Here is a 19,121-nt window from a genome sequence, read left to right as displayed (position 1 = left end):
CCTTTCCTGGTAGTCTGGCCATTCCTTTGAGACGGTGATTACTCAATTCCTGAGACAATGGGAAGGTTCCCTCACCGCTCCCTCCTTGCAGAGAAAACATTTGGTCAGTTTTGGAGTCAAAATGGTTTCAGGGTGGTCTTCCTGTGCTGATCCAGACACGTGGTCCACATATCTATGTATGTGATTGGTTTGTACACTTATGAACATTCATTATATATATAAGATTTTAATTTTTTTTAATACATACCACTCCAGCGGGCAGGTAAATGGCGTTTCCGTACGCTGCTCTTGTTCGCCAGAAGCGGCTTAGTCATGCTGGCCACATGACCCGGAAGCTGTACGCAGGGCCCCTCGGCCAATAAAGCGAGATGAGCGCCACAACCCCAGAGTCGTCCGCGACTGGACCTAATGGTCAGGGGTCTCTTCACCTTTACCTTACCCAGATACTTAGGAATTGGTAAGTAATTTTAATCTGGGTGGACATAGCAGACGACACAGAGATTTCTCCAAGTGGTTCTTTATAATAAGCTGGAACTGAACAGAGCAGCAAACAGCTCAGCCGGCCTGCTTTTATAGGCAGCCGGCTGTCAACATTGTAACAACAACCACCTAGAGTTTGCCGCCTAAATTAACTGACGTGGACCTGAGTGAAAACTATATACACAATACCTCTGGTGGCCAGGGTGAGAACTTCAATACATAACACTTAGTCCCCACTTTCAGCTCAGCAAAGAAATTTTTATACAGAAATCTCCTGGACAGAAGTCTCCCTGTTTGCATTACAGGGTCTTTTGCAGTGTCCTGTATTCTCTTCAAAGAAACACTCCAGAGACACAGGAACAGTGACAGGCAGCAGCAGCTAGACAGATTAGCTAGGGATTTTGATCCAGAAAAGGAGCAGACGGGGAAAGGTTAAGCAGACCCCCCCCCATGTTGCCCTTAGGTGTGCTGAGCCTTCATCTGCTTCATGACTCCACCTTGCATGAGAAAGAAGGAAGGAGCTCCAGGAAACAGAAAGAGGTCCTTCAACCAGCTAGGACATCTCACGTTCACATACAGATCCCGTCTCCTGCTGGGGAGTCAAGATTGGCCCTGGGATGGCAGAGAGAGGAGGGGAAGGGCCCATGACAGAAGGAATGGCAGGGCTCCAGATGCTCCCTTGGACCCCCCCCCCATCCCTTGACACCAAGGGGAGCTCCTCTTCTGGGGCTGAAAGCATTGGCGTGGAGGAAGGGGGGGAAAGGAAACGTAAAACACACCCACCCATGGACACACTAAGAACTGAATGAAAATAGGCCTGGCTGAAGGAATAGCTACTGGAGAGCATAATGTGGGGTGTAGCTATAATGATCACCTGCCTCCCTGGACTGGTCTTTTCTTGGGGTCAGGGAGCTGGGGTGGTCGATCAACATGAAGTTCCCAGGTTACCTTTCCTTCGGGTCAGCTATTCCAGCTCTTGTCTCCTCCCCATTTCTTTCTTCATGGAGGGGCAAAGGCACTTTGTATAGATTTAACTACAACCAATATCTGGTATCTTCTGGGTGCACTTGTTGCAACGTGCAAAGGGTACCAGTGATCAATTAAGAAAGTTCAAGAATTGACAGACGCAGCAATTGGAGAAAAAGAAGGTGAGGTTTATTGCTGAGCAATAATTTTCCCAGTTGGAATCTTTTCCAAAAGACTGGGCCCCGAGCTCTGTCGCTCTGGGGTTATATACCTGAGTGAATACATCACAGATCATGACATAATCAGATACATTTGCAGACAACAGCGAAAATTAAGCTAATGCACGCATCCCAGCCTTGCTCCTGACCAAAATAAAAAAATTCCTTCCAGTGGCACCTTAAAGACCAACTAAGTTAGTTCTTGGTATGAGCTTTCGTGTGCATGAACACTTCTTCAGACAAAAGCTCATACCAAGAACTAACTTAGTTGGTCTTTAAGGTGCCACTGGAAGGAATTTTTTTATTTTGACTATGGCAGACCAACACGGCTACCTATCTGTAACTTGCTCCTGACCGTACAAAGAGTTCTTCTCCCAACTTCTGCTTTTCTCAGTCTGTACGTCTGCCAACCTTTCCCACAGATTTTATCGGTGCAGAATAGAAACTTAAGGCAAGGAGGAACTCTGACTGCTACTCCCCAACGACCATCTGTTCATTTAAGGACATTTGCGGTTAGCACCTTCCTGTTTCATGTACAGACTTAGTCCTGGGGGTGGGGGGAGATGTACCAGCATCTCCTGATTTATCGCTTCCCCTCTCGTAGAGAGCAAGAAAGCACTGGGACAGAGTTCATCTAAACTTTGCAGATTTAGGCAATTTGCTGTTAAGCTAAGCAGAAGCTTTCATGATTCAAACATGGTTTATAAAATCACTGTAAAACTCTCTGGTTATATGTGAATATATTGATAACTGATTAACTGGATAACTGGTTATATGAAAAGCATAAGGGTAAAATTCCTCCAGAACCTGCTTCACACTGAGCTCCCCCCACCCCAGATAGTATAGATTCCTTCAGCATCTTGCCCCACCTCCCAGAAGGCAAGTTTTTCTGGTTAAAGTGTTTGTTTGGGACAGCATTATATTGTATGCAAAATCACCTTATTTCTCTGAAGGATAGACTCTTTATATCAGCAGTAATAAATATATTAACTGGGTTATGAATAACAGTTTTGATACTGTCAACATGAACTTAGTCTGAGGTTTCAAACATCCCATTTCGTTCAAGAAAAGATGCAGAAAATACTTTCCCTTTTTTTATTCTGGGCACTTGACTTCTCCCATCCTGCTACCATCAAGGCAAATGTTTGGGGCAGATATCCAGGGCCCCACTCATCAGAAGCAACAGGGGGAGGGGGAGGCCCCACAAACATTTCCCACATTTTGAAGTTAAATGATACAAAGCCCCCTCAAGAATCGACAGAAGCTTTACCAGGGTACCTTTCCTTCTGTTCAGCTATTCAGGCTCCTCATTCCTCCCCATTTCTCTATGGAGGGTCAAAGGCTATGCACTATGTATAGATGTAACTACAACCCCTTCATGGATCACTGCCTTGCCGTGGCAAAGGGGCTTGAATAACTCAGAGAAGCTATGAACTATGCCGAGCAGGGCACCCAAGATAGACAGGTCATAGTGGAGAGTTTTGACCAAACGTGTTCCACCTGGAGGAGAAACCGGCAAGCCACTCCAGTATCCCTGCCAAGAAAACTCCATGGACAAAGACAACAGGCATATAAAAGTTATGACACTGGAAGATGAGCCCCTCAGGTCGGAAGGTGTCCAACATGCTACTGGGGAAGAGCAGAGGACAAGTACAAGTAGATCCAGAGCTGATGAAGCAGAAGTTGGGAGAAGAACTCTTTGTACGGTCAGGAGCAAGGCTGGGATGCGCACATTAGCTTAATTTTCACGCTCAGTTGCGGATATGCCTGGAAGCAAAAGGAAAGCCCAATGCTGTAAAGAAAAATATTGCATAGGAACCTGGAATGTAAGAACCATGAACCTGGGTAAGTTGGATGTGGTCAAAAATGAGATGGCAAGAATAAATATTGACATCCTGGGCATCAGTGAACTAAAATGGACGGGAAAGGGCGAATTTAGTTCGGATGACTATCATATCTACTACTGTGGGCAAGAATCCTGTAAAAGAAATGGAGTGGCCCTCATAGTCAACAAAAGAGTAGCGAAAGCCGTACTGGGTGGAAGCATCGAAATCAGATTGATTATATTCTCTGCAGCCAAAGATGGAGAAGCTCTATACAAAAACAAAACCTGGAGCTGACTGTGGCTCAGATCATCAGCTTCAAATCCCTTATGAATACACAGTGGAAGTGAGGAACAGGTTTAAGGATTTAGATTTGCTGGACAGAGTGCCTGAAGAACTATGGGTGGAGGCTTGCAACATTATACAGGAGGCAGCAACGAAAACCATCCCAATGAAAAAGAAATGCAAGAAAGCAAAGTGGCTGTCCAACGAAGCCTTACAAATAGTGGGGGAGAGAAGGCAAGCAAAATGCGAGGGAGATAGTGAAAGATACAGGAAATTGAATGCAGATTTCCAAAAAATAGCAAGGAGCGACAAGAAAGCCTTCTTAAACGAGCAATGCAAAGAAATAGAGGAAAACAATAGAATGGGAAAAACTAGAGAGCTGTTCAAGAAAATTGGAGATATGAAAGGAACATTTTATTCAAAGATTACCATAATAAAGGACAAAAGTGGAAAAGACCTAACAGAAGCAGAAGACATCAAGAAGAGGTGGCAAGAATACACAGAGGAATTATACCAGAAAGATATGGATGGCTCATACACCCCAGGTAGTGTGGTTGCTGACCTTGAGCCAGACATCCTGGAGAGTGAAGTCAAATGGGCCTTAGAAAGCACTGTAAATAACAAGGCCAGTGGAAGTGATGGTATTCCAGCTGAACTATTTAAAATTTTAAAAGATGATGCTGTTAAGGTGCTACACTCAATATGCCAGCAAGTTTGGAAAACTCAGCAGTGGCCAGAGGATTGGAGAAGATCAGTCTACATCCCAATCCCAAAGAAGGTCACTGACAAAGAATGCTCCAACTACCGCACAATTGCACTCATTTCACACGCTAGCAAGGTTATGCTTAAAATTCTACAAGGTAGGCTCAAGCAGTATGTGGACCGAGAACTCCCAGAAGTGCAAGCTGGATTTAGAAGAGGCAGAGGAACCAGAGACCAAATTGCAAACATGCGCTGGATTATGGAGAAAGCTAGAGAGTTCCAGAAAGACATCTACTTCTGCTTCATTGACTATGCAAACACTTTGACTGTGTCGACCACAGAAAACTATGGCAAGTTCTTAAAGAAATGGGAGTGCCTGATCACCTCATCTGTCTCCTGAGAAATCTCTATGTGGGACAAGAAGCTACAGTTAGAACTGGATATGGAACAACTGATTGGTTCAAAAATGGGAAAGGAGTATGGCAAGGCTGTTTATTGTCTTCCTGCTTATTTAACTTATATGCAGAATTCATCAGGCGAAAGGCTGGACTGGATGAATCCCAAGCCGGAATTAAGATTGCCGGAAGAAATATCAACAACCTCAGATATGCAGATGACACAACCTTGATGGCAGAAAGTGAGGAGGAATTAACTTCTTACAACTCATTACCAAACTTAAAACCATGGAAAAACCTGGGCTGAACAAAGACATTGGATTCTTATCTCACTATACATGACTAAACCATTTCTCACCTCCTCACCCCTTGCCTTTTCCTGTAAGACCTATTACAGTCGTTAAGAGTCGTCAACAGGCTCTCCCAGCTATCTGCCTATCTCCCATTCCCACCACCCTTCTGAGTAACACCCCTCCCCACCTTCTCACTATATAGAAGGATCTGGCAACTTCTGTTTCAGTGTATCTGAAGAAGTGTGCATGCACACGAAAGCTCATACCAAGAACTAACTTAGTTGGTCTTTAAGGTGCTACTGGAAGGAATTTTTTTTATTTTGACTATGGCAGACCAACACGGCTACCTATCTACTTCTTAATGAGGGTGAGAGAGGAGAGCGCAAAATATGGTCTGAAGCTCAACATCAAAAAACGAAGATCATGGCCACTGGTCCCATCACCTCCTGGCAAATAGAAGGGGAAGAAATGGAGGCAGTGAGAGATTTTACTTTCTTGGGCTCCATGATCACTGCAGATGGTGACAGCAACTAAACGACTAAACAACAACAAACTACAACCAACATCTGGTCTCTCCTGGGTGCACCAAGGGGGGCTCCTTCTGCATTGTCAGCAAGTGAGAACTGTCATGGAACAATCCCCAGTGTCTCTGCAGAAAATTTTACTGATGGGCTTGTAGGGGCAGGGGAGAGAGGCAGTCTGCTAGGTGGATAGGGTTGTGGGATAGAAATGTCAATAACCAAAGACTGAACTGGAATAAATTTGTAACCTGCCTCAAGATTCTTTGTGGTTGACTGCCACAAAAATAAGAGAAAGAATAGAAATACTTAAATTCCCCTATTAATATTAATGAAATAAAAGAAGGAATTGTGACTTCTAAGAATGGTAAAGTCCCTGGTGCGGATGGCATTTCTTTAATGAATTACAAAAAATTGGAAGAGATCATATTACCAATGTTAGAAAAAATAATGAACAAAATTTTAGAAGGAGGACAAGTGCCAGAATAATGACAAGAGGCCCTAATTACATTGATACTGAAATATGGACCCAATTTAGAGTAAATTAAGATTTATAGACCAAGACAAATTTACAGCAACATAAGATTGGCAGTAGATACAATAGTATACCTAGAAATGAGAGCAGATAAAAAGGCAGCCAAGATCTTGGTGGATGCGGAGAAAGCATTGGATCATGTTTTGGGGGCATTCATGCAAAACACTTTGGAAATGATGAGTTTGGGTGAGAAAATATGTAGTGGTATAAAAGCGATTTATAATTCCCAACAGGTCAGACTAATTATAAATGGTGAAACATCAGAAGCTTTTAATATCTCTAAGGGAACAAGACAGGGCTGCCCTCTTTCTCCTCTCCTCTTTATCACACTTCTGGAAGTGTATTTGAAAGCAATAAGAGAAGACCCTAGAATAGAAGGAATTAAAGTTTGACAAAGGGCCTATAACAGGGGTCTGCAACCTGCGGCTCCGGAGCCGCATGTGGCTCTTTTACACCTTTGCCGCGGCTCCGGGGCGGATACTAGCGAGGGGAGGAGGCGCATTGTGCGCCCCGACACTCCCCACTGTGGCGGGCGCTGTACTGGCTGTGACGTCGCATGGGGGCGGTGCGTGCGTTAGTCACGCACCGTCCCAACGTCACCTTCCCGCCCACTGTCAGATCAGAGGGCAGCGGCGCGCATGCTTTAAATGTCGCAATGGTTTTGCGGCTCTCAGTTGTTGTTTTTCTTCGGAAACGGGTCCTAGTGGCTCTTTTTGTCTTAAAGGTTGCAGACCCCTGGCCTATAAGGTCGGAGCCTTCGCAGACAATCTAATAATTACAACAGAAAACCTTCTAGAGCAGCGGTTCTCAACTTGTGGGTCCCCAGATGTTGTTGGACTACAACTCCCATCATCCCTGAGCTCTGGCCTTGCTAGCTAGGGGTGATGGGAGTTGCAGTTCAGCAACATCTGGGGGCCCACAGGTTGAGAAACTGCTCTAGAAAGTACTATACAGTGGTACCTCGGGTTACATATGCTTCAGGCTACATAAGCTTCAGGTTACAGACAGTGCTAACCCAGAAATAGTACCTCGGGTTAAGAACTTTGTTTCAGGATAAGAATGGAAATCGTGTGGTCGTGGCGTGGTGGCAGCAGGAGGCCCGAATAGCTAAAGTGGTGCTTCAGGTTAAGAATAGTTTCAGGTTAAGAATACACCTCCAGAACAAATTAAGTACGTAACCCGAGGTACCACTGTATTAAAACCTCCCCATGTAAATTAGTGGATATTTCCTAAGGTTCCATATTGACTAAAGCTTCTCCGCTGTGTGAGTTTGACAATGTAATGTAAGTTTATCCTTCCTGTTGAAGCTTTTTCCACATTCAGTACATTTAAATGGTTTCTCCCCCGTGTGAGTTCGCTGGTGTATTCTAAGGTGTCCACTTTTACTGAAGCTCTTTCCACATTCAATACATTTAAATGGTTTCTCCTCTATGTGAGTTTGTAGATGTCTTCTAAGTATTACATTTTGACTGAAGCTCTTTCCACATTCAATACATTCAAATGGTTTCTCCCCCGTGTGAGTTCGTTGATGTATTCTAAGGTGTCCACTTCTACTGAAACTCTTTCCACATTCAATACATTTAAATGGTTTCTCCCCCGTGTGAGTTCGTTGATGTATTCTAAGGTATTCATTTTGACTGAAGCTGTTTCCACATTCAATACATGCAAATGGTTTCTCCCCCGTGTGAGTTTGTTGGTGTCTTCTAAGTGCTCCACTTTCACTGAAGCACTTTCCACATTCAAAACATTTAAATGGTTTCTCCCCCGTGTGAGTTCGTTGATGTATTCTAAGGTATCTATTTTGACTGAAGCTGTTTCCACATTCAATACATGCAAATGGTTTCTCCCCCGTGTGAGTTCGTTGGTGTACTCTAAGGTGTCCACTTCTACTGAAGCTCTTTCCACATTCAAAACATTTAAATGGTTTCTCCCCCGTGTGAGTTCGTTGGTGTATTCTAAGTGCTCCACTTTGACTGAAGCTATTTCCACATTCAATACATTTAAAAGGTTTCTCCCCCGTGTGAGTTAGTTGATGTCTTCTAAGGTGTTCACTTCTACTGAAGCTCTTTCCACATTCAATACATTTAAATTGTTTCTCCTCTGTGTGAGTTCGTTGATGTCTTCTAAGTGTCCCACTTCTACAGAAGCTCTTTCCACATTCAATACATTTAAATGGTTTCTCCCCCATGTGAGTTCCTTGGTGTATTCTAAGGTCTCCACTCTTACTGAAGCCCTTTCCACATGCAATACATTTAAAAGGTTTCTCTTCTATGTGAGTTTGTACATGTCTTCTAAGTGCTCCACTTTCACTGAAGCCCTTTCCACATTCAATACATTTCAATGGTTTCTCCCCCGTGTGAGTTCGTTGGTGTATTTTAAGTGCTCCATATTGACTGAAGCTCTTTCCACATTCAATACATGCAAATGGTTTCTCCCCCGTGTGAGTTCGTTGGTGTATTATAAGTGTTCCATATCGACTGAAGCACTTTCCACATTCAGTACATTCAAATGGTTTTTCCCCTGTGTGAGTTCGTTGATGTATTCTAAGGTTTCCATTTTGACTGAAGCTGTTTCCACATTCAATACATTTAAATGGTTTCTCCTCTGTGTGAGTTCGTTCGTGCATTCTAAGTGTTCCATATCGACTGAAGCACTTTCCACATTCAGTACATTCAAATGGTTTTCCCCCCGTGTGAGTTCGTTGGTGTGTTCTTAGTGCTCCATTTTTACCGAAGCTCTTTCCACATTCAATACATTCAAATGGTTTCTCCCCTGTGTGAGTTCCTTGATGTTTTCTAAGAGTTCCATTGTCCCTGAAGCTCTTTCGATAGTCAGTACATTTAAATGGTTTCTCCTCTATGTGGATTCGTTGATGTGTCCTCAGTCTTCCACTGTGACTAAAGCACATCCCACGTTCCAGGCATTTAAACTGTTTTTTTGTTCTTCCCAATGAATTCACAGATGGCTCCATAGAATTCTGGCCATCATCTTCCTCACCTGTTTGGGAATGGGGAGGAAGGGGAAGAGAATCCTGTTAAGACTTGCAAGAAAGGAACTGAACACACGTCAATCGCAATATGCACCTTCTCCTATTTTAACACTGTCTCCTTTCTCCACTGTCCTATCTATGTTCCAGACTTTTAGGAATGCAGATAATGGCAAGAACAACACATGGTCATTCCATTCACACTTAATAAACTGCATTATTTTATAATCTATGGTGGAATTGGCTTCTTAGACACATCTCTGTATTTCTCTTTTTCCAGGGAGGAAATGATCACAGGTTCGAGTAGCAGTCTCTCCTATGACTAAGAAAACTGAAGTGTTACTTTGCCACATGTAACTGTAAAAATATTCCAATATATTAGTATCCCCAAACATCCTCCAGATGTTTTGGGACTACAATTCCCATCATCCCTGACCACTGGTCCAGTTAGCTAGGGATGATGGGAGTTGTAGTCCCAAAACATCTGGAGGGCCAAGTTTTGGGATGCCTGTATTAGAACATAAGAAGAGCTTGCTTGATTGGGGAAAGGCCCACCTAGTCCAGGATCCTGTTCTCACAGTGGCCAGCTAGATGCCTGTGGGAAACCAGCAAGCCGGATTTGAGTACAAGAGCCCTCTGCCTTCCTGTGCTTTCCAGGAACTAGTATTAAGAAGCATAATTGCCTAGGACCACGAGGGCAGAGCAGAGACGTCAGTCTAATCCTCTTTTTTCAAGCTATCCAAATTGTTGGCCATCATTCCTGTAGGATGGAATTCCATAGATTAAAAATGCAGAAATACAACTAAGAACACTTTCGGGCCACAAATCAATAATTATTGAACTAAAAGGCGAGAAAAATACTCCATTTAGAGTATTGCTCATATTTTGGGCAATAGAATGAAAGGTGTTTTAGCAGAAAAAATTCAGCACAATCAGGCCTGCTTTCTACCAGGACGTCAGATGAAGGAAAATATTGTTACGATATAGAAGCAATGCAGCTGTGAGATGCTAGCTTGAAAACATCACATGATGTTGGGACTGTCCGTGGGAAACAGAGGGACAGTCAATTCAGTGTGAAGCACCGGAATTAGCTCAGAGTGTAATATGAGCTGTACAGGAAGTACAGGAAGTGTTTGTCATTCGACTGCTGGAGCTTGAAGAGAGCAGTCATGTTTTTTGTAATGCTGCAAAGACAGAAATAAAGGCATGTAAATACGTTTCTGTCTATCTCTTTTCCCTGCTGGGGGGGCAAGAAAGAGGGGGGGGTGTTCTTCTCACACTAAGAAGGATCGCCTATCGCGACCTCTGCCTGGATCTCGCTGAGGAATGCAGACAGGGAGGTTAACAGGAGATCAAGTCGGGTGCCTGGAGAGTTGCCAGTTACTACTCATATAGGCTTGAATCCCGACAAATATAAGGAATATAATTGATATTATTCAATACTTGGAAGTAAAAATTGAGAAAAAAGCGGGCTTAATGTTTATAGATGCTGAAAAGGCTTTTGATAATGTTTCATGGGCTTTTATGAAAAAGATAAAAGAAAAAATGAATTTTGAGGAAGCATTTGGGAGAGGAATTGATGCAATTTATTTCTACCAACAGTCTATGCTGATTGTTAATATGGTGATAACAGAAAAGTGTAAAATAAGGAAGGGGACAAGACAAGGATATCCCCTATGACCATTATTATTTATTTTGGTATTATAAGCCCTGGCAAGGGAGACAAAGTGGAGAAATTAATTACAGGAATAACAGTAGAAAATAAAGCATATAAATTAAAAGCTTTCACAGTTCACCTTGTAATTACAGTGAAGGATTCCATAAATACTCCACCGAAGGTGGTAGAAAAGATGCAGGACTTCGGGCAGGCCGGGGGCTTTAAACTAAACAAGAATAAGACTCCCCAATGCCTTGTTTGCCTCAGTCTTCTCCGATAAAGAAAACAATGCCCGACCTGAAGAATTTGGAGCAAATGATTCAGCAGAGGAAACACAGCCCAGAATAACTAAGGAGATAGTACAAGAATACTTGGCTAGTTTAGATGTATTCAAGTCTCCAGGGCCAGATGAACTGCATCCAAGAGTATTAAAAGAACTGGCAGATGTGATCTCAGAACCACTGGCAGTCATCTTTGAGAATTCCTGGAGAACAGGCGAAGTCCCGGCAGACTGGAGGAGGGCAAATGTTGTCCCTGTTTTCAAAAAGGGGGAAAGAGAGGACCCAAATAATTATCGCCCAGTCAGTCTGACATCAATACCAGGGAAGATTCTGGAGCAGATCATTAAGCAAACAGTCTGTGAGCACCTAGAAAGGAATGCTGTGATCACCAATAGTCAGCATGGATTTCTGAAAAATAAGTCATGTCAGACTAACCTGATCTCGTTTTTTGACAGAATTACAAGCCTGGTAGATGAAGGGAACACAGTGGATGTAGCCTACCTTGATTTCAGCAAGGCATTCGACAAGGTGCCCCATGATATTCTTGTAAAGAAGCTGGTAAAATGCGGTCTTGACTATGCTACCACTCAGTGGATTTGTAACTGGCTGACTGACCGAACCCAAAGGGTGCTCATCAATGGTTCCTCTTCATCCTGGAGAAGAGTGACTAGTGGGGTGCCACAGGGTTCTGTCTTGGACCCGGTCTTATTCAACATCTTTATCAACGACTTGGATGATGGACTCAAGGGCATCCTGATCAAATTTGCAGATGACACCAAACTGGGAGGGGTGGCTAACACCCCAGAGGACAGGATCACACTTCAAAACGACCTTGACAGATTAGAGAACTGGGCCAAAACAAACAAGATGAGCCTTAACAGGGAGAAATGTAAAGTTTTGCACTTGGGCAAAAAAATTGAGAGGCACAAATACAAGATGGGTGACACCTGGCTTGAGAGCAGTACATGTGAAAAGGATCTAGGAGTCTTGGTTGACCACAAACTTGACATGAGCCAACAGTGTGACGCGGCAGCTAAAAAAGCCAATGCAATTCTGGGCTGCATCAATAGTATAGCATCTAGATCAAAGGAAGTAATAGTGCCACTGTATTCTGCTCTGGTCAGACCTCACCTGGAGTACTGTGTCCAGTTCTGGGCACCACAGTTCAAGAAGGACACTGACAAACTGGAACGTGTCCAGAGGAGGGCAACCAAAATGGTCAAAGGCCTGGAAACGATGCCTTGTGAGGAACGGCTAAGGGAGCTGGGCATGTTTAGCCTGGAGAAGAGGAGGTTAAGGGGTGATATGATAGCCATGTTCAAATATATAAAAGGATGTCATATAGAGGAGGGAGAAATGTTGTTTTCTGCTGCTCCAGAGAAGCAGACATGGAGCAATGGATCCAAACTACAAGAAAGAAGATTCCACCTAAACATTAGGAAGAACTTCCTGACAGTAAGAACTGTACGACAGTGGAATTTGCTGCCAAGGAGTGTGGTGGAGTCTCCTGCTTTGGAGGTCTTTAAGCAGAGGCTTGACAACCATATGTCAGGAGTGCTTTGATGGTGTTTCCTGCTTGGCAGGGGGTTGGACTCGATGGCCCTTGTGGTCTATTCCAACTCTATGATTCTATGATTCTAAGTTTTTGGTAAAAAACACAATGGAGCAAGACCAAAAGAAATTACAACAGAAAACAGAGTTAGTTATACATAACAAAGTCAAATACTGGGATATCTGTTTGACAGCTAAGAATATTAATATTTTTAAGGACAATTACAAGAATGAGTGGAAAGAAATAAAAAGAGCTTTAGAGATATGGGGAAGAATGAATTTATCATTTTGGGGTGGAATATCAGTAATAAAAATGAATGTATTGCCAAAAATGTTATTTTTATTCTAAGCAGTCCAGGCAATAGGCAACACAGGATGCTTTGAAAAATGGCAAGAAGATATATCTAGGTTTATCAGACAAGGGACGAAACCAAGTATAAAAAATAAATTATTAACAGATGTAAGAGAGAGAGGAGGTTTCACCCTGCCGGATTTGAAACTTTATTATGAAGCATCCTGTATCTGCTAGAACCGGGAATGGATTACATTAGAAAACACAGATACTGTATTTTAGATCTGGAAGGACACAAATAATGTATAGCATGCATATTTATGGTAGGAAAAGGCCAAGGTGCATAGAGCTTTTCAGAATCATATAGTAAGAAAACCAATGTTTAGGGTATGGGAGAAGTATAAAAATTTGCTTCAGTAAAAAACACCCTGGTGGCTTTCCCCCTTGGAAGCAATATCTCTGAAAAAAATTGAATATGAGAAGTAATTGGCCGACTTACAGAGAGGTGTTAACTGCAGTTGAAAACCAACTGAAATTAAACGATTTTGAAGAGATAAGGGAAGCTGTACCTGACTGGTTACAGTACCATCAACTAAACGATATCTTTAAGATAGACAAAAAGAAAGGTTTTAGTTATGAGACATCACAATTTCAAAAAGAACTCTTAGTTCTTGGGAAAGGGACTTAGGACATAACATACAAATGGCAGATTGGGAGAGGCTTTGGAAAACAAATCTGAAATTCACAGCTTGCTGTTCATTGAAAGAAAACTACATGAAAATGATGTACTGGTGGTATTTGACTCCTAGTAAGTTATCTAAAACGTATAGAGTAAGTTCAAATATCTGCTGGAAATGTAAAGAAGCGGGCACCTTTTGCTATATGTGGTGGTCATGTAAGATAACAGTATCATTTTGGGAAATGGTATATAATGAAAAAGTAGAGACATCACTTTGCTAACGAGCGCAGTGAAAACCAGGAAGCAAAAAAAAAAAAAAAAAGGCTGGGGAACGCACGGGATGAGGGGCAGGGGAGCGTGCTTTTTACTTCTGCAGCTTGTTTTGAGGCAGGATAGATTTGAGCATTGTCTGGGTCCCAGTGCCCCTACTCCTTTTTTATGCTCCATTCTATCGCTGCCAGTGGCTGTTCATTACTCAAACTGTACCTGATACCAGTAGCCACGTGTACAAACAAAGTAGAAGGCTGCAAGGAGGAGCGCTTTTACACAGCTAATGGCGAATCCCCTGCAATCCAAGTCCTGATCACTTGCTCAAATCTATCCTGCCTCAAAATAAGCAACAGAACGAAAAGGCTGCAAACTGTTAAATGGAAAAAAACCCAGGCACAGGGCAAATACCTTAGGTAAAATAGTAAAGGGAGACAGGTGATTCAAAGCCAGCAGGCACTTTTAAAAGTGGTGCGCAGCCAGCAATAGCTGCAGAAGGTCCGCCCGCTCCCTAAACGGAGCAATGAGGCTGCAGAGGGACGGCAGGACACAGGAGGGGAAGGATCGGGAAGGATAAAATTTAAGCAACCAGCAGCAAAAACAAAACAAAACCAACCTCGAGCTCTGAGCCACCAGCGCAGTGAAAACCAGGAAGTAAAAAAGGAAGGCTGCTGGAGACTGCAGGGCAGAGGATGAGGGAGAGGGGGAAATTACGCAAATTCCCCGCGTCTCAGCTGATCCGCTGGCTCCTTGAGCCTGCACACTAAACAAACATACAGCTCCTGTCCCTCTTAGTCTGACTCTGATATACCAAAATCATGTATCTGAAGAAGTGTGCATGCACACGAAAGCTCATACCAAGAACTAACTTTGTTGGTCTTTAAGGTGCTACTGGAAGGAATTTTTTTATTTTGACTATGGCAGACCAACACGGCTACCTATCTGTATCTGATATACCAGTAGTTTATTAAATAGTTTAGTACAACATTTGATTCAGAATATTTTCCCCCTGTTTTCCTCCTCTGAAAACTAGGTGCGTCTTATGGTCCGGTGCGCCTTATGGAGCAAAAAATACGGTACTATCAGGACCCATGAAATGGATGGAGCGAAGTCATGTGATTCAGAGAATCTCAGGAATTGATTATATAAATGTATTTGATATAAACTTGCAGTTGTAAAAACCAATAAAAATATTTCAAAAAAAGGGAAGTCCATAGATTGACTACGCTTCTGTTGATTCATCATTTGCAAACCCAGAAATAGGGGCTCCTGTTTTTGAACTTTTCCTCGGAAACCGAAGAGCTTCCATTTTTACTGTTGCACAGCAAATTTAAGTGTCCCCCCCCCATCAAAATTAAGGTTTTTTTCCATCCCACTTGTATCCTTGAGCAGCTATTTTAAGTCCCCCCTCCCATTGTAATTAAAGCTTTTTTCATCCCATTTGTTCCCTTGCACAGCTGATTTAAGCCCCCAGCCCATCAATATTCAAGCTGTTTCTGGTTGTAGTGTTCTGAGGTGACATTTGGTGCTTTAGTTTTTTCCTACTTTTTGCATTTTTGTTTGTGTGGCTTTTTCATTTTTGATTGTGGCTTCTTTTTTAATTTTAATTTTTATCATCAACAATACTGTCTTCTTTATTTTATGGTACAGAACATTGATTACTGCTTTCATTTTATGGATCAATGGTCTTGTTAGATAGTAAAATTCATGTTAAATTGCTGTTTTAGGGGTTGTTTTTAAAAGTCTGGAACGGATTACCGTATTTTTTGCCCTATAGGACCCACTTTTTCCCCTCCAAAAATGAAGGGGAAATCTGGGTGTGTCCTATGGGGCGAATGCATGCTTTCGCTGAAGCTTGGAGAGCGAGAGGGGTTGGTGCGCACCGACCCCTCTCGCTCTCCAGGCTTCAGGAAGACATCCGCAGCATGGGGAGCCCTACGGGAGGTCCGGCAGGGATGTCTAGGCTGAGGATAGCAGCCTGCCGCCCAGCGCGAGGGACGCCCTAAGGCAGAGCGCCCCTCACGCTGGACAGACATCGGCCAGCCCCACAAGCTCGGGGGACAGCAGGGAGGCACAGCGCCGCCATCCCGCTGTTCCTGGACCTGGTTCGGTTTCCCCGACCTGCTTTGGGGGGGGAAATAAAGGGGGGAAATTTTCCTTTATTTCCCCCCCAAAAAACTAGGTGCGTCCTATGGGACGAAAAATACGGTAATCCATTTTGCATTACTTTCTATGGGAAAGCACGCCTTGGTTTTGAAACGCTTTGGTTTTGGAAGTCTTCCGGAACCTATTATGTTTGTGTACCAAGGTACCACTGTAACTCCTAAGATTTAAAATCCTGGAGGAAGAAAATCTGCCCCCCACTACAGTGGTACCTCAGGTTAAGTACTTAATTCGTTCCGGAGGTCTGTTCTTAACATGAAACTGTTCTTAACCTGAAGCACCACTTTAGCTAATGCAGCCTCCTGCTACTGCCGCACGTTTTTTGTTCTCATCCTGAAGCAAAGTTCTTAACCAGGGGTACTATTTCTGGGTTAGCGGAGTCTGTAACCTGAAGCGTATGTAACCCGAGGTACCACTGTACTTTATGAAAGGGATTCAAGAAACAAAGAGCTGCTTTGGAGAAGGCCTCACACCTTCCTTCTTATGTTCAGGAACCTCCTTCCATTTGTCTCCTCTCCATCTTTTCCTCTTTCTCCCTCCACCATCCATCTATCCCTCTCCCCATCTCCTCTCCCCTTGAACTCACCAGATTTCTCCAAGGGTCCTGGGAGGGAATGCTCAGAGGTTGTGGGGAGGGATGCGGGAGACAGCCTGACCAGGTCAACCGTCCATCTTCCTCCTTCCATCCTGGCCAGGGTTGCAGGTTCAGTCTCAGCGAGGTTTGCAGGTTCAGCTTCCTGAAGAGCGCAGAATCCAGAGAAAGTTGCAGCTTCCTGGGAGGGAGGGAAGAAGAAGCCAAGGGAGTCTGAGAGCCCCTGCAGGGATTCTCCTGCCCAAGACATTCCGCTGCCCCTGGAGAAGCCCCAACTGGGCACCCCCTTCCCAAGAGCCCCCACCCATTTTCAAACACCTTTGGCAATTCCTTTCACCTGCCTGTCCCGCCTCGCTTCCTAAGGCTGGCAAGGTACGCACATTTGTGGCCTGAGAGTAGATCCCATGGAACTTAAGAGTTAATCTGCAAAGGACTGCTCTGAATACATGGGTGGCCCTTGCATGGAGAAGAAGGAAGCCCCTTGCTTGCATCTGGACCCCCTGGGAGAGGCGGGGGATCCGCCCACTGCTCCCTCCGCCCTCGCTGCCCCCTCCTCTGCCCTCCTGCCCTGCAAACACCCTTTGCTCCTGTTGCTTCAGGGGAGAGAGGCAGGAAGAGCCTTCAAACCCATCCGTTTCCTCCTCTGCAGCCCAGTGAGAGGGGAAGGAGCTGCAGTTCACTTCAGATACACACATGGTTTACTGGGATTGTGAATAAACACGTCCTCTGCCTTCCATGCGGTGGGAGTGGGGGGGGGGTTAAAAGTGGTGAGGAGCCCCCCTCCAGTCCTTTTGGGAAACAGGAGCTTTGGTCAGGAGTAAACAACTTAGATGGCAAGTTCACAAGAGAAGCACTTTGGAGCACTGCTTGCTCTTACTATGTGTTTGGACCTAGAGGACAACATACACGTTTACGCCACGGGATTCCTTAAAGAGGGCATTTCTTTATATTTGAGGGCCATTTCTACAAAACAGTAGTCTTATGATGGCAGCCCTATATAGGGAAGTTTTCGATGTTTTAAAATTTTTGGTGTTTTTGTTGGAAGCCGCCCAGAGTGGCTGAGGCAACACAGTTTTTATTTATTTATATTATTATTATTATTATTATTATTATTATTATTATTATTATTATTCCCTCCTAAGCGCATCTTGCTATGCATGCTGGTCAGAGACTTTGTCCCAACCCCCCCCCTTGACCGCAAGAGGGCTTCCTATTTTTACTGCTGTTCTTTAAATTTCTATACTGCCCTTCTTCCAAAGATCACAGGGCAGCTTCCAACAACAACAACAACAACAACAATAATAATAATAATAATTTTTTATACCCCGCCCTCTCCAGCCAAGTCCGGGCTCAGAGCGGCTTACAAGCAATAATAAAAACAAGTTGAATGATTACAACTTAAAAACAAAATTAAAATACAACATTAAAATATTGAAACATTAAAATATTAAAATGTAGCCTCCTCGCAGGAGGAGAAGGAAAGAAAAAAGAGAGGGAGGGAATCAAACTGGCACCAAGCCAAAGGCCAGGCGGAACAACTCTGTCTTACAGACCCTGCGGAAATAAATCAGATCCTGCAGGGCCCTGGTTTCATGAGACAGAGCGTTCCACCAGGCAGGAGCCAGAGTTGAAAAGACCCTGGCTCTGGTTGAAGCCAATCTAACTTCCTTAGGGCCCGGGACCACTAGGGTGTTGCTATTTATGGACCTTGAGGCTCTCCATGGGGCATACTGGGAGAGGCGGTCCCATAGGTATGAGGGTCCTAGGCCGTGAAGGGCTTTAAAGGTCAAAAGCAGCACCTTAAATCTGACCCTGTACTCCACCGGGAGCCAGTGCAGCTTGAAAAGCACTGGATGAATATGTTCCCATGGCAGAGACCCCATGAGGAGCCTCGCTGCAGCATTCTGCACCTGCTGGAGTTTCTGGGACAGTTTCAAGGGCAGCCCTGCGTAGAGCGAATTACAGTAGTCAAGCCTGGAGATGACTGTCGCATGGATCACTGTGGCCAGGTCGGGGCGGGAAAGGTAAGGGACCAACTGCTTGATGCGGCGAAGGTGGAAAAATGTCACCTTGGCTGTTGCTGTAATTTGCGCCTCCCTGAAAAGGGAGGCGTCAAGGATTATACCCAAACTCTTAACGGAAGGCAATGGCACTAATTGGGCCCCCACAAGAGAAGGGAGTTGGTCTCTCATCCCCATGCCATCCCGACCCAGCCATAGGACCTCTGTCTTCAAAGAATTTAGTTTCAATCGGCTCCCACGAAACCATCTAGCTGCCAAGCATCTGGTCAGTGTGTCGGTGTGGCCGAGTCGGTGTGGCCATCCATTAGCAGATAGAGCTGAGTGTCATCAGCATATTGGTGACAGCCCAGCCCAAAGCTCCGGATAATCTGGGCAAGGGGGCGCATAAAGATGTTTAAAAGCATCGGGGAGAGAATT

General features: G+C 44.1%; 2 protein-coding genes and 1 long non-coding RNA gene across 7 annotated transcripts in view; all 3 read right to left on the bottom strand.

The window, feature by feature from the left end:
- The window catches only part of LOC308580547 (uncharacterized protein), a 147,209-nt gene that overhangs the window by 21,995 nt on the left and 106,093 nt on the right, over positions 1 to 19,121 (bottom strand). The gene's annotated exons all lie outside the window — the stretch shown is intronic.
- The window catches only part of LOC308581287, a 196,492-nt gene that overhangs the window by 116,661 nt on the left and 60,710 nt on the right, over positions 1 to 19,121 (bottom strand). The window lies entirely within an intron of this gene.
- Positions 6,044 to 16,984, bottom strand: LOC308580553 (uncharacterized protein). Of its 2 annotated transcripts, XR_014004830.1 has the most exons (3): positions 16,678 to 16,984; positions 6,956 to 9,212; positions 6,044 to 6,615 (listed from the first exon to the last, which is right to left on the bottom strand). XR_014004830.1 is itself a non-coding variant. In XM_081182370.1 (2 exons), exons 1-2 carry the CDS (start codon positions 16,931 to 16,933, stop codon positions 7,462 to 7,464), a joined length of 2,007 nt encoding a protein of 668 aa, XP_081038496.1. In that variant the 5' UTR covers positions 16,934 to 16,984; the 3' UTR covers positions 6,044 to 7,461. The 2 variants fall into 2 exon arrangements, 1 of the variants encoding a protein (XP_081038496.1); XM_081182370.1 differs by having other exon boundaries at positions 6,044 to 9,212.

Source organism: Podarcis bocagei (genome assembly GCF_964188305.1).
Source record: "Podarcis bocagei genome assembly, chromosome: 2".
Classification (NCBI taxonomy): domain Eukaryota; kingdom Metazoa; phylum Chordata; class Lepidosauria; order Squamata; family Lacertidae; genus Podarcis; species Podarcis bocagei.
The sequence above is the reverse complement of the archived record's forward strand: the minus strand, read 5'-3'. Positions and strand labels throughout refer to the sequence as shown.